This window comes from Nelumbo lutea, chromosome 3 (assembly GCF_056320005.1).
Source record: "Nelumbo lutea isolate HS-2025 chromosome 3, American lotus-T2T, whole genome shotgun sequence".
NCBI classification, from domain to species: domain Eukaryota; kingdom Viridiplantae; phylum Streptophyta; class Magnoliopsida; order Proteales; family Nelumbonaceae; genus Nelumbo; species Nelumbo lutea.
This window is the reverse complement of record NC_142686.1, coordinates 50,730,722-50,746,511: the sequence shown is the minus strand read 5'-3', so window position 1 is coordinate 50,746,511 and position 15,790 is coordinate 50,730,722. Positions and strand designations below refer to the sequence as shown.

The 15,790-nt window shown below is 38.4% G+C and overlaps 1 protein-coding gene across 5 annotated transcripts; it reads left to right on the top strand.

Annotated features, from left to right (window-relative positions):
* The first annotated feature begins 5,325 nt into the window (after nucleotides 1–5,325).
* On the top strand, nucleotides 5,326–14,311 carry LOC148864907 (UV radiation resistance-associated protein). 5 transcript variants are annotated; one of them, XM_088975868.1, is made up of 10 exons: nucleotides 5,447–5,585; nucleotides 5,682–5,772; nucleotides 5,846–5,908; nucleotides 9,611–9,816; nucleotides 9,971–10,019; nucleotides 10,132–10,226; nucleotides 11,031–11,211; nucleotides 11,562–11,704; nucleotides 11,933–12,160; nucleotides 13,860–14,311. In XM_088975868.1, exons 4-10 carry the CDS (start codon nucleotides 9,637–9,639, stop codon nucleotides 13,965–13,967), a joined length of 984 nt encoding a protein of 327 aa, XP_088831994.1. In that variant the 5' UTR covers nucleotides 5,447–5,585; nucleotides 5,682–5,772; nucleotides 5,846–5,908; nucleotides 9,611–9,636; the 3' UTR covers nucleotides 13,968–14,311. The 5 variants fall into 5 exon arrangements, with proteins under 5 accessions (XP_088831991.1, XP_088831995.1, XP_088831993.1 ...); XM_088975865.1 differs by lacking the exon at nucleotides 9,971–10,019 and having other exon boundaries at nucleotides 5,326–5,585; nucleotides 10,020–10,226; XM_088975867.1 differs by lacking the exons at nucleotides 5,447–5,585; nucleotides 9,971–10,019 and adding an exon at nucleotides 5,376–5,425 and having other exon boundaries at nucleotides 10,020–10,226.
* The last annotated feature ends 1,479 nt before the right edge of the window (nucleotides 14,312–15,790 follow it).

Sequence of the window (15,790 nt, the reverse complement as noted above, 5' to 3'; positions counted from 1 at the left end):
GTACTAATCCGAGAAGTAGGCCGGATCCAACGACCCGCCTACTATATAAGTATAGTTTTGCAAGAAATAGAGACAAGGTACCTCGACATCGAGATGCTAGTCTATGCCCTGGATATCGTGGCTCGGAAGCTACGCCCCTACTTCCAAGCTCACACAATCGTTGTCATCATTGACATACCCCTAAAGCATGTCTTATAGAAGCCTGAGTTGTCATGCAGACCGATGAAGTTGGCCATCGAGCTAAGCGAGTACGACATTCGGTTTGAGCCACGCCCAGCCATCAAAGCTCAAGTCTTGGTGGATTTTTTCGTGGAATGTACGTTCAACACATCGGCCCCTGAGGTGGATAAGCCGACTAGCACATCGGAGGCATCAACCAGTGCGGCACCTGTTCCGGTCAAGGAAAACCCGGTCTTGGATGAGGAGCCTGGGATCCTCCATGTTGATGGCTCGTCTAATCAACAAGGAAGTGGTGTTGGACTCATATTGTATGAGCCAAGCAGAGTGAAGTTGGAGTACGCTCTCCGGTTTGGATTCGACACCGAACAACGAGGCATTGATAGCCGTGCTGCACTTGGCAAAGGATGTCGACACGAAGAATGTCGTGGTGTGTAGCGATTCCCAGCTAGTCGTGAACTAGGTAAATGGTGAGTATGAGGCTTGGGAACCAATCATGATGGCTTATTTTGCCAAAGTGAGGAAACTCCTACCCGGCTTCCACTCTTGGTTCATTCGGAAAGTACCAAGGTCTGAGAATGCTGAGGCTGACACACTATTGAAGTTGGTGAGCATAAGCGACAACACAATGAAGACGCTGTACATAGAAGACCTGCCTTGACCCAACATATTCGGGGGGCAGAAGAGGTCACTACCATGTTGCAAGCAGAACCGAACTAGTCAACCCGCCTATTGATTATCTGCTCCACGGGACCCTACTAGCAGACCGTAATTCAACTTGGGGGGTAGAGCGTTAATCAGCCCAGTACATCCTTATCGACGGGCGACTGTATAGGAGATCCTTCATGCTCCCCTACTTGCACTGCTTACGACCCTTAGAAGTAGACCGAGTACTGCATGAGATCCATGAAGGTCTCTGTGGAGGACACCTGGAGGGCAGGGCACTCACCCAAAAAGCGCTAGGGCAAGAGTACTACTAGCCCATAATGAAGGCGGATGCACTCGAGTTCATCAAGAAGTGTGACAATTGCTAGAGGCATGCCAATATCCTTTATCAACCTGTCGTCGATCTGAAGTACTTGAACAACCTGTGGCCTTTTGTCTAGTGGGGAATAGATATCCTCGGTCCATTCCCACTAGCAACCGGGCAGAGGAGATTTCTGGTCATGGCAGTGGATTACTTTACAAAGTGGGTGGAAGTCAAGCCGTTGGTGATGATCACAGCCCACAATGTATAGAACTTCTTCTGGAAGAATATAGTGTGCCGCTTCAGATTACCCAAGGTGCTGATTTTGGATAATGGGAAGCAATTCGAAAACATCAAGTTCCAAAACTAGTGCTCCGAGATGGGGATCCAGTAGAACTTTACATTGGTAGTGCACCTGCAAGTGAATGAACAGGAGGTGATGAGTAGGGCCATTCTCCACACACTAAAAACTCGATTAGCGTGAGCTAAGGGTTTGTGGGTGGACGAGCTGCCCTCTGTCCTTTGGGCCTATAGGACGACCATCAAGGCTGCAATGGGTGAGACACCAGTTAACTTGACGTAGAGGATGGAGGCCATCATCCCAACCGAGATCGAAGTACCGACCCTACAACTAGAGGTGTATAACGAGGAGGCCAATGATGATGAGCTTCGGACAAACCTTGACCTGATCAAAGAGGTACGCGACCTGGCCTACATCCGAACTACAACTTACCAACAACAAGTAGCTCGATATTACAATGCCCGAGTCAAGAGATGGTAGTTCCGAGTTGACACCTTGTATTCCAGAGGTAATGGTACCTGAGCCCAACATGGGTAAGCTCGAACCGAATTGGGAAGGTCCGTAGAAAATGAGATGGGTTTTTGGTGAAGGCACCTACAAGTTCAAGACATTCGAAGGGAGGCAGGTACCCCATGCTTGGAACGTTGACAACTTGAGGGGGTACTACCTATGAGCTTGAGAGTAAGACATCCACAAAATTTCTCTAAGTCCAGAAGATCAGCAAGCTGGTCAGGCCGCACGCCGACTAAAATTTACAATGGAGAGTGGACTACGAGTCGCTCCCAACGCCCAAGTGCTACGGTGCCGATATAATAAGTAACCTTGGTGCTAAAATAAGACCCAGTTGCTTCTAAGCATGGGCAACGAACAAATCCAACTCACGCCTCATTGCTGCGTAGGCAGGTTGGGCACATACCCTACAATGTCTACCCACCTCAGCGTATATTGACTTCGGGTTATCCCTTACCATGCCTAGTTCGTCAGCTCGACACCTCCGGTAACCTATACTTAGATTTTTTTTTGCAAATCTATGTTATTGTACGCGAAGTGACAAAAAAGAGGCACTTCATTACTTTGTAACCAAAAAGAAGTTCTAGTACAAGCATAAAAAAAAGAGAAGAAAAGAAAGTCTATTGAACCGAGCTCAGAGGCTCAGTATATGTTGTATATACAAGGGGTCTCGGGGCTCCTCACCCCCACCCTCAACATCTTCGGGAGAATCTCTCATCGGTTCCTTCTCCACAACATCTTCAACAACACCAGCGTAATCGGTCTCCATGGCTTCTCCAGCGGTGGCACCCGGGATGCTCAGCTTCTCGACAGTTCCCTCGTCGAAGTTGTCATCACTCTCCTCCTCAGAGTCAAGGTTCTCTTTCTTTGATTTTAGAACCATTTTCGTGGTGACCCTGACAGTGGTGACAGCTCTGAGGCCGAGCTGAGGGAAGGCACGTCTGACTAACCAGTGGCAAAGCTTGAAGCCCTTCTAGATGGCCAACGTAGTGGTCTCGTAATGAAACTTATCGAATTCAAGAGAATCCTTGTAGGCCTAAACTGCAAGGAACTCGGCATTTCTGATCTCCTGAGTCAGAGCATCCTTGCGATTAGCAAAGTCTTTTTGGGCCTCCTCGAGCTGCTTCTTTGCCTCTTCGACCTCACTCTCCAACTCGTCAGCACGCCTTTTCTCCGCCTTCACATCGCCCTCAAGCTTTTGGATATGACCAACCGCCTTCACTAGCTTACTCTTAGTAGCTTGTGCCTTGGCCTCGTAAGCAGATGCCTTAGCCTCGGCAACTTGCACCCTGGTAGAGTGCAGCTCAGAGTGCTTGAGAAATGAGTGAATCATGGAGTTCGTCTACAAGAAAGAAGTAGACAATGAGTTTAAGTGAGGAGAAAGGATAAACACAAGCATGAGTTTAAGAAGACCTAAAGCTTTTGTGGTGAGCCGATGGGGGATAGTTCGGCGTGCTTTAAAACCTTGTTAGGGAAGATAACCTCTTTGCTCTTGGCAACGGCGGCCCGAGCATTGAACACACTATGGTTCTCCTTGGGGGTCTGGCGAGGAACCACTGACTTTAGGATGACCGGGCCGAGGCTCTTGCAGCATCGTTGCTCAGGCCAAAATTTCGATTCAGATACGTCTATTCTCCTCTATGATTTCCCCTTTTTAGTTTATTTACTTATTTTATTGTATTCTTCTCATCCCCTGCTGAACAACATTTGATCATCAGCCATAGAGACGGCGATGAAGCTCTGCTGAGCCGACCTCTATAAATTTATTTGTCGGCAACGAATCTAGTGATCACGATATGTGCTTGTTTGTCATTTGAACTATTGGTTTTGTTGCTTCAAATGTAGTTTCCCATGTTTCCTGATTCTTGTTATTTACAATTAAATTGATCTGTTATTTGCTTAGAAGCAGTTTAAGTTTCGATGTGCTTCACTTTATTGTCTACTCTGCATGAATACGGTGTTCACCGCGAGTATATGCGTTATTGCTGCTTGATATACCTGCCATATTATTTGGAAGTAAATAATAATTTACGTTGGGTGTCAAATATCTCTTTGCTGCGGTGTCTTGTGCTGTCGTGCGAGATGGACAGAGCGGGAACGATCCCCAATACATGTAGGTTCAACCCATTGCAAACACATGTAGGAACGAAATAAATACAAGAAAAGAAAAAAAAAAAGATAAAGAGGAAACAATAAGAATTTGTGATATCGGTTTTAGCAAATCTGGGTGGTTAACTTGAGATTTAAGAGGTATTTTCTGCTTGGAGAGTAGTAGAATAGTAGATAGCGAAACAGTGAAAAAAAACAAAAAAAAAAAGGAAAATAATAAAAAATAAAAAATTATAAAAATCACATAATAGCATATACAAAAGTTATTTAAGAAATTTGATTAAAAAAGTAATTAATAAATAAATAGAGTTCTATAAGAAAATAACAGTAATGTAAAAATAAAAAAAATGAAAATATAAAATAAATAAAATAATAATAATTAATAAAATAAAAAAATTTAATTAGGAGGGTTTCTTTTATGGTGTTTTATTCTTCACGTGTTTTGTTTATCATGTTGTTAGTCAATTGAATGTTTTTTTTTCTTTTTCATAGTATTCTTGCTTGTTTGGTATCTTTGTGGGCCCCACCTATTGGACCCGGGAGAGGGATGCCTAACCCCCTTCCCTCTTCCATCTGAGTCTTATCCGGATTGATTGGATTGGTGCCTAGGGTTTTGGAGTCACTATTAAAACAAAGCATTTTAAAAATCTTTTTTAGAGGTCCCATTACCTCTATTTCCTTATTTGATGGGTAGCCACTCCATTTTCAACCCAAGTGGCAAAGTGAACTAGTTTTTCCAATGCTCATAAATTGTATGGGTACTTTATACATTTTCAAGCCTATTTTTAGAAGATTCTACCAAAGGGGGTTTATCTGCAATTGTGTTGCAAAGTATAGAGAAAGTGATTGTAATTATTAAACTTCAAGGGTGGTTATATCAACAATCAGAAACTTTAGGGGAGGTTTCAATAATTAATTGAAAATTTTCCATTTGAGATGAGCCGAGCCGAATAGTATGAGGCTTGAGCTCAGCTCGCCTAGGAAGTATAAGGCTAGAGCTCGAGCTCCGTTCGAGCTAATATTATTTTTTATATATTATATATATATATACATATATATATATATTTAAACCGGCTCACGAGCCTCATAAGTTGAGCTCCATTAGCTCGAACTTGACTCATTTATTAATCGAACCTATAATCTAAACTCAAACTCAAAATCAATCTCAGTTGAAATTGAACCGAGTCGAGCTCGAGTAGCTCGTGCAAAACTCAGCTCGTGGCCACCCCTAAATATGGCACAAGGAATTTACATGGATAGAAAAACAAAATTAAATAAGAGAGATGTTCGTGTGGATTTCCTTCGTTTCATTTAGTAGTTTGCACTTGGAACTTTGGAAGGAGTGCAAATGCTCAACCGTGGTAAATTTGCGATTCGGTTCATGTTTGTAATTGAAAAGAGATAAAAAAATGCATCACTTTTTGATGCAAAAATGTATGTGCCATGATTTGCATCGAAAATAAGAGCAAATTTTGCTCTCAACAAAAATGAAAGGAATCTTCGCTTTCATTCTCAGTCGAGGTAACTGTCCTCGATTTCTGAGAGGTAACTCTTTTCTCGTTTCGATCTCTGCACTCTCATTATGATTTTTTTTTTTTTTTTTTTTTTTTCATTTAGGTCGTCTAGTTGGAAGAGAGATCCGTCTTCGTCTTGAGGCAAATCTGCCTTCGTTTACAGAGAGACAACTCTGATCTGCCTTCGTTTTCAGGTTGCCTTTGATCTACTTCGCTATTTGTTGATTTTTCTTTTTGAAGAGAGGGTCCTAACTTCTTCGTTTTCAGGTCGCCTTCTTCAGTCCTATTGATCTTCATTTCTGAGCGTGATAATTTGCAAGGAAAGCAAAGGTATTGTTTGTATCCTTTTTCAAGTTTCATCCATCTCTTTGCTGCTTAATTAAATCCAATTTCCAATGGTATTTTAGAAGTATCAACAGTTGAAACATTTTCAACTTGACTGTATAAGGATGATATAAGATAATTAAAGGAAACGTGTGACTGGAACCTTGACTATTGGTGCTGTTTCCTGCATAAATGGAAAAACTAGTGTTTCAATCAGACAGATATCCTATAAAAAATCAGACAGATTGAAAAGAAATGTGAAATTCAATTGAAAAGCATGCTTAGGTCTGTTTTGTCTGATTCAATTGAAAAGAAATGTGTGTAATTTGCTCAGAATTAGAATGAAATGGAAGACAACTGAAGCCCACAAATAATTTGATAAGGGGAAAGAAAATACATGAAGCATAAGAACTTATTACTTATTAGGATGATAAGGAAAAAAACCTCAGGAGAACCCACTAATAATTCTTGATTAGTTTAGTGAGAGCTTGCATATATTTGGTAACTCAACATGCTTCTATGAACTCTCTCTCTCTCTCTCTCTCTCTCTCTCTCCCCCCCCCCCCCCCCCCCTTCTTGTTAGTTTATCTTCCTTGTGGATAAGGTGGGTTTAGTGGGTAGTGGGTTTGTGAGTAGGAGTTTTACCAACTATTAAACTATCTGGCACCTGTAAATATTTTGCAGCAGTCCTTGTCAAAGTACATATATGACAGCTGTTTGAATTTGCATACATAATTATAGGTAGTCTACATCAACAGATGTGGTAGTTCTAGACTTTGAACAGTTAGAAGATAACCGCATGCCAACTGCTACAGTGTAGAAATATTCAGGAAGAAAGACCATGGCTTGAGAAAGGATGGCCAATTCCTTTCTTATCTCCCTTGATGTGAAATTTCACTTGTTTTATTATTCCAAGTCATGTTTCAGGCTTTCAGCCACTGAGCCACAAAGGGGTTCTCGTTTAATGCATTTATTTACCTCAGGAGTAGTGATAATGTCTGGTCCCCCTCTCCCTAACAATTAAAAGTATGTGCCCTCCAAGAACATTGTAATACTTATACCCATGAGATAAATAAACACCAGCATTAGGAAAATAAAAAAAACATATTATAATGGTTAAAGTTGTAATAAAAATCCGCAAATGTATGTTGCATTATGGGAAAGCTACATGTGCTATATGCTTCACACCTACAGGATATGTACACGATGAGAGATTCATAAGACCGCTACCCAATATAAAGTAATGGAGATCTTTGTTAAGAAACTTTATATTATTAAACACTTGAACTACTACTGCATTGTCAACACGAAACAGGCTATCTGTTGAAATATTGTGTACTAATGGAAATATCTAAAATATTAGGAAAAGGAGTAGAGGCTGTTTTAAGGAATTTAGAATAGGTAGGATAAGAAGAAGATGATAAAGGGGAAAGCTCCTGTTTTATTTGACAAGAGAAGAATAAGAAGATGATGTACTGACGGAGTCCCTGCCGTTGATGAAGAAGTAGAAGGAAGAAAAGGGGTGGAACCCCTGTTCAACGGACCAGTTAAAAGAGGAAAAAAAAAAAAAAGAATAAGGAAGACACCTAGAGCCCGAGTTTCTGCGTTCTATAAAAAAAGAAGATAAAAAACCTAGAATCTGACTTTCCAGATTTTATAAAAAGAAGATGCAAAATCTAATAAATGGCCTTTTAGTTTCTACGGAAAAGCCATTTCTCAGGGTTGTTTCTATAATCAAGTCTATAAAAACTGGACTAAAAACGCAATTGTCTTCTGAGAATTATATTCTAACTAGAATCCAGATTCTATAATGCTATCTATATTCTTAAATGTTTTTATCATGTGGACTGAAGCAGTTATAGGGTTTTGGTTGCTACAAGGGATTTTTAAGAGAAAAAAATGAACAATATATCTCAAGTCCTTTGCCCAAAATTAATTCTTCTATTTTCTATTTTATTACTGTTAATGCCTTTCTTTTGGTTGTTTGAATACCTACCTTGGGCAGCTGCTTGGTAGCATCATCTCATCCTGACTCACCGTATTAGACATCATACAAAACCACTGTAGAAAGAATCCATAAGTTGTTCTATATTGAAAAATTAACCATATTCACAGGCTAATTCTTGGATCACTAGGCTGTAAGTGGCTCTACAGTTGATACTTTTGTCTACTAGCAATCAGAAACTGCAAGTAATTGGGCCTTAACTAGATTCCATGAAAAATTTCTAATTAACTGATTTATTTAATCGATTCCCAATTTTTTTCTCTTAAGCAAGAGAGATTTTTTTTGTTTGTGTAAAATGATACCTTACAACTCACAAGTGCTTTAAACACTCTAAATATGTTAATCATAACATGTGTGCATGTATATATGTGTTAGGATTCACCTTTGAAGTTTAACTTGATCTTCAATGGAGAGTCCTACTTCAATTACTATGTGAATTGAAAATTGTTAATGTAAGGTGTCTCAAGATGTGGGGCATTTCTGTTATACTTTTAGATGTAGCTCTCATAATTGAGGTTGATCACTTCATCGTGCTTGATAAGCCTCAAGGTTTAAGCATCTTAGGGAATTTTGAAACACTTTTATGGATGCACAGATGACACTAACCATACAGGACCCTGCATGGCATAGGAGGAAAGGAAGAGCTTTTGTAGATATCATCTTGTTTATGTTTTCTTTCTCTTATCATGATACTACAGATATAATTGATTATCAACTGTTGTCTCTTCATTAGGTTCATGACATGATATTGCAGATATCATCTTTATTATTTAGTACATTTTTCTAGGCTCAGCTTCCTCATTATCTTCTCAAAAAGCCTAGGATTTTCTTTTCTCAAGTGCTTAACTAGGGGTATGTAGGTGCAGGTTCAATAGGTGCAAAGATCAGCCAACATGGTATTATGTTTATAATGAATGAATGATATCTTCGTTACTTGTCAAAAGAGAATAAAAGGATTTTACTGACATAACTGGTGACAAATGAGGAGGTCAGCAATGGCCACATATTTATTGTGGAAACCGGTGACCCTACAAATGGATCATTATTGTGACACTTTAGGACAAGGAATGTAGGCTGATTAGGGAGACTGTTACTCCTCCGTTGGCTGGGGCTCTTCCTCTATAGAAGGGATCCCCTTCCTAGGTACGGCATATCTGATTACCTTTAAACACTTCTGAGCAGGGTTCAAAAATATAGATACACCCTGATGGTGGAAGGGTGTATCGGTACTTTGAAACTTGTGCAACTCCTTTTTTTAGTTTTTTTTCATAAATAGGTCAGGGGACAGGTTGTCTTAGGCCTGTCTACCCCCTGAAATAGGTCAAAACCCCATAGGTCCTTTATTCTGTGTATTGGTGACCCATCAATACAATGTGTAACCTGATTAACTCCTTGTCATGTGGCAAAACTCCAATACAATGTGCAGTGCAGAGATGACATGGACTAAGAGATGTAATGCATTATACATGACCTATCTAGAGAGTTACCCTATCTAGTGGATTGGAGACAGTAGTCCTATTAGTTTGCGATTTAAAACAAAGAATAATTTTCCTTTTTTTCTTCCTTCTCTAATGAGGCATTCTCATCTCATTATTTAATAAAATATCACCATTGCTGCATTTCTCTATTAATGGATTGATGATCATCAAACCTAACTGCAACCAGAGAGATGATGATGTTTGTCGATGATCTTGAATTTGCAGGTTCTACTTATTTAGCTCTCATTGCTATGGAACCTGAGAAAGTTTCCTCTTCAAAGGAAAATCCGAAAGAAGCTGCAAATTTGAAGATCATTCAATGGGAAGATTTTGAGCAGGAACTTGCTCGATTATGGAGTTTATCATCTGCACTCATCAAAGCTAAGGAGAATAAGAATTTTCTTCAACAGAAGCTCGAGTCACTTATCCAGGTAGGGCATTACATTCAATTTGACATCTTCAATTGTGCTTTGGTCTCAAAACCTAGGGATTTTATTCTCTATTTTCAAAAAATTCAGTGAAGAGTGGAAGTTTGTTTTTAAAATCTAGTGTCTTTTTCTTAATCTCTCATTGTTGAAATTCTAGGATTTTATTGATCATCCTGCTGGTTTGTGGGGAACAAAATGGTGGGCAGGTAAGATCAGAATCTCTAAGTAGGTCAAATGAGCTTGAGGAAATGCGCCAAAAACTAGAGGCTCGGAAGTTGGTGATAGGAAATATGTTGATGCACTCAAAGGTTGTTGCAGAGGGTTTAAGGAACCAAGAAGAGGAGCTTACTATTGAAATTAGATCACTTCTGCTTGCTGCAAAAGTTCTATCTATGGCTAGTAAGCAAGTGCAGGTAATTGACATTTGACAATTAATGTTGTGTTTATATGGTGATATGGATGTTTTGGTCTGTCCAGCTTAAACATTTTGTAAGTTGTTTATAGGAGGTAGATACTATGTTTATTCTCCTGCTATTTTTAATTATTAATCTTTTAAGCAGTGTCCAACTTTTTTTTTCCCTTTCTGTTCTTTTTTTTTTGATAAATAACTGAATGCTTTCATAAAAAGAACAAGCCCGACTGCTCACTAGAAAAAGAAGCGCGCCAACCAGGACAAGGTAGTTGCTCCTAGGGAAGTAGCTAAGCCTCACCAGTGGCCTGAATTGCCACAGGGTCATAAGTTGTGCCTGCATTCAATGGATGACAAGTTGGCAGTTTCCTTCCACTACTACATCTCTAAGACCCTGAATTTCAACCCTTGAATTAGAGGTTGCAATTCAATTCTTATGGAATTACCCTTAATGCACCACCCACACCAGACAGCTAAGAATGAGGTTACCACCATTATCCCTTAAAGCACCACCCACACCAGATAGCCCTGGATTTCCAGTCCCTTTGTTTGGGTTTTGGATGGGATCTTTTTATTGAATAACAATTTCTATGCATTTGAATGTGATGACTAGAACATCACCTGTAACAAGTTTAAATATATCACTATCCTTTATAATGTCAATTGTAGACTTGCAACATATTGGAAAAATAGTGAAAGCAAGCACTAAGAGACTACAAAATTAATTTAGTTTCTTTTGCTTCATTTGCTATCATGGTTGAAAATAAACACTGCTGCTGCAGACAATCTGATCAAGTTCTGGTTGCAGGAGGCAAATAGATTATTAGCTGGAGAAAGAGGTTATATTCATCTAGAAAATTTGCTGATGAGGCTAAAGAAAAGGAGACAATATATGATAGCTCAAGTTTCAACTCTTTACCCTGTAAAGCCCTTAACTGAATCAACATATGTGGAAAAGCCTAATTCATCTTCTAACAACAGTAAATCAGGTACTATTTTCATACGTGGTGAAATTTTCAAGGTTATTCATTTTTCATTAAGAGTTGATATGAAAAAAAAAAGATCATTTGTGAAAGAGTTCTGGATGACCAGGAGTCTTCGAGGTAGCATCTTAGTTGGTGCTGAAAGGTCTTGATATTATTTGTTACTACACCATCTCTTTATTGTGTAGGAGGGATACGAAAATATATACCTGCCTGAAGTCTCATGGGCAGTGTATCTGTGCTCATAATTTCCTGATTTCCAAAGAAATAATCCTTTAATCGGTCACGCTTAGCAACTTTTCATCATGTTCCACTACATTGAAGACGAGTACTAAAATATATACTTACTTTTGCAGGGACATCTGCAACACCTCATAATCCAGGACCCTTGACCATTTCAGGTCTTCAATTGACTTCACTCCCTTTAAAGAAGATGAGTTTTTTCAATGATAAGAAGGAACTTCTGAAATCTGCTGCTGCTCTGGGACATGTTGCACATGTAAGTTTTTTATGTTACTTCATATGATGTAATTCCAATTAAACGTTCTTCTTGTTAGTAGTTTTTAATTCTCAAATCATGCTAATTTTCCAGATGTAGAAGATTTTGACTTTTCAATGTTTCTCCTTTTATTCATGACTCATTTGGGCCCCTTCATAGAAATCTGTCCATGAACTCTGGTCCAAATTCTATGCAGAATAAAAATTCATCATTTTGGTTGTCTTGCAGGCAGTTTCACTTATTGCCTCTTATTTAGACGTTCCTTTGAGGTACTCTCTCCGCTTGGGAGGTTCACGTTCATATATCATTGATCATGCACCTTCAGTTGAACCAATGCCATCCGATTCAACATCAAGTTTACTACCTTCAACAAATCCTAAGCCAACAGAATTTCCTCTCTTTCTAGAAGGCCAAGATACAACGAGAGCAACTTATGCTATATTCTTGTTGAACAAGGTGTGTGTGCTTTTTCTAGTGTCATCTCTTTATTTCTTGGTGTTGTTTGGTAAAGTTGCCGTGGAATGTTTAGTGTTTCCTGGAGTGAAAAATAGTCGGCCTTTGTTACACCAGAAATGTTAGTAAACCCCATGTTAGAAGCTGCTGCCATAGTTTTCAAGTCGACGCCTAGGCGACAAGGCACCCTTGGAGGTTTGCCTTGCCTAATTGCCAAGTAGTTTTGTAAATAGAGTTATAAAATACTTTTATATTCCTAATTTTTTGATATTATAATTATAAAATAGGCATCATTAAACTAAAATGTTCATTACCAAATAGGGGGTTCTACTCTGCTCCGGTAAATTTAAATTTATATTTTTTATTAATATTATGTTTAATTTTTTTTTGCATTTTTTGAAATTTCTGACATTTTTTTCGATTTTTTTAGCTTTTTTTTGGTTCCTTACTTCAAAAAGGCATGCGCCTCGCCTTGTGCCTTGGGCACAAATTGACCCTTGCGCCTTTTTTGCGCCTTGTGCTTTTAAAACACTGGTTTAATCAACACAAATATTGCTAAATGCTGTATTTTCTTCTTCTTCTTCTTCTTTTCCTATAACAAAATAGGGGTTCAGCCCTCATATTTTTTTTTTGAGTTTTCTTTTCTTTCTTCTTTTTCTTATGAATATGTTGATTTTCTATACTTTAACATGAGGTTTGTATTTTTCTTATGAAAATTATGGATGATTATTAAGGAAATATGGTTATGAAACCTACGGAGTTACCCTAGAATATGTGTTTTTTACTAAAAACATCATCGCCTAGGCAACTAGGCAACAAGGTGCTTCCTTGTCGCCTAGCAGCCTCACTTTGGTTTCTTGAAAACTATGGCTGCTGCTGCTCATCTAGCTATTATTATTTAGCTGGTGTTTGGCAACAATGTGTTGCTTCAGAGCTGTTATCTGAGAAAACAGTGCTGTATTTGCTGCACCGTTTTCTGAGAAAACGCCTTCTTTTTATTGTTTGGCATTGATGCTGCCACAGAGAATATTTTCTGGGGAAAGGCACCGGTTTTATTTGGCATCAGTGCTCTATAATTGTTTTCAGCATTGGTCCACATATCCAATGGTTTACATGATGCCATGTCATGGTACAGTTGGCAGCAACGGTTCCAAAAATGAGAAAACACCAAATTCGACATTTTCTCGAGCCACACTTTCCCGAATTCCAATTCCTGTCCATTTTCCGGAACAATGATTCCAAACAAAGGCTGTGTTTCTTGGCACACCGTTTTTTCTGATGTGGCACAGATGTAGAGCCATTTTCTGAAGCAACGGCATCAATGCGAAACACCGCCTTAGGCTCTTTGGATTTTGTTTCCTGTCAAGGATCTGTTAAGAATATTGGTGAAGAATATCATAAATTTTCTTTAAACATAGGCCAGGATCACCATGTTGAGTCTTCAAGAAATCTATATGGATTTCAGAGTTCTTTTTCAAAATTGTCCTCCATTTGATTCCGACGAGCTACCTCTGATTCTATGTTTTATATTTTTTATCTTTATTTCAGTGGGTAAGTTGGACTTGCGCTGACTACCTCATGATTGATGCCGTATGTCAATCGCCTTGAGTTACAGGATCAATTCCTCACATGTTTTAAGATAAAATTATGACATTATATAACCTTGCCATTTATGGGTCTCATGCTCGCCTTTTTCATGCAGGATTTAGAGCAACTCTTGAATTCTATTGGGCTTATGAGTTTGGGACCACGCCAAGTACTGGCAAATTTAAATGAGCTGTTGAGGACTATACAATCTCAGGAAATATAAATTGACATGACATTCGAAGTATTCACTCTGACTGCTAATGCTGCTGACAACTTTGTCGATAACTGAGCTGATTTTTTTTCTCTGCCGACCCCAAATAGTTGGGATAAGCCTTCGATGATGATGATAACACCTTGGTTATAGAGCTCTGCGAGAATTGAGATGCCTCATATGTATAAATGTGATGATATGTTTCCTAATAACCTTTTTTGTGTAAAATACTATTTGGTTTTACTTTTACGTCTGTAAATGGGGTAAATTAAACATTTTTAATCTTGAAACGAGTATATTGTTTGAATGTGTATGTTGACAACATTTTTGAAGTAAATCCTTGTCCACTTAGTCAACTCATGTTACAATTTGAGTTTAGTGCAGGCTTTATATGGGAAAGCTGATTAGGTGCTGTTCTTTTTAGTATTCGCTTGTAGAGGTGTAAAGCGGGCCGGCACGGCTCGTGGTGGCCCGTGCAAAGTGCGGCCTTGCCATGCTCCCCTCAGTGAAAAGTTTGGGGGTCGGCCCGACATGGCCCATGACCCAAGCTCGTGCGGGCCTGTGCCGTGCTGTGGGCTTGGGCTGGGCCAGGCTGCAAGCCGGGCCATGGGTTTGGGCTGTGCTGGGTTGGGTCACGGGGCAGGAGGCTTTGGGTGTGGGTCGAATTGGGCTAGACTGGTTTCTTTACTTTTTTGTTGTTTTTTTCTTTTTTGAAAAATTTGATTTCATTTCTAAGTAAAAGTGTAAAACTAAAATATTTAATTTTCCTTTGAGTTTTGGGAATTATTTGAAAAATTAAGAAATGAGAAATCTAACACAAGTGAAAAAAATGCTTAACCAAATAAGAATGCTGGAATAACAAAGTGGAAGAAAAATAGGAATTTTGTTTCATTTAAATTTGAATGACAAATTACGAAGCATACAGTGGTTGGATGCTTGGATGAATGAAATGTGAAAATGAAATAAATTAATAAAATATAAAAAATACAATATAGTTACAAATTGAAAATACAAAATTATATTGTTAAAAAAATAACAAATAAACTTAAAACAAAATTTACAATAATTTAAAAAAATAAAAAATTCTATACAACTTGTCAATTATTGTTCATGACTTTCATCATTTGCTTCAGGTGAAATATCGGGTGTAGTGTCTTGCCTTCCTTTGTCTTGTAATCTATCTTCAACATCTAGCTAATCTTTAATGCAGATGCACATCTCTATACTTTCATCATTTATGCAACTTCTCTTGTTGTCCAATACCCTAATACCTGCACTAAAACAAGACTCCGATGGAATTGTAGACGCCGGAGGGGCTAGTAGATTACGTGCCATGGTGGTGAGAACTAGATAATTTTTTGAATGTTCACTCCACCAGGCTAAAATATCAAAATTATTTGTTCCCTCACTTCATAGAAAAATTTATTTGTAAATAAAAATTAAGTTCAGTAAATGAACTTGTTGATGTAACATATTATTGCCTTCTATTTATTAAATAGAAAAGTTTTTATCTTCTACTATTGCCTTCTTTTTTATTTCCAATTTCAATATTCATACTTTCACAATGTGTTTCAAGTAAGATATCTAAACCGTCTTTCCTAATCCTAGGATCTAATATTGTAGCTAAGCAATAAAGAGGAGAAATGTTCTCCCAATATTTTTTAAATTTATTTTCCATTATTTCAATAATACTTTTAAATTGTGGGTTATTTCTATATTTTGCAAGACAATCACTAATTACCATTAATTAATAAGGTAAATTACAACTAGTTGGATAATAAATATCCGATAATTCATTAGTTGCATCATAAAAATGTTTTAAAAATCTCTTATAC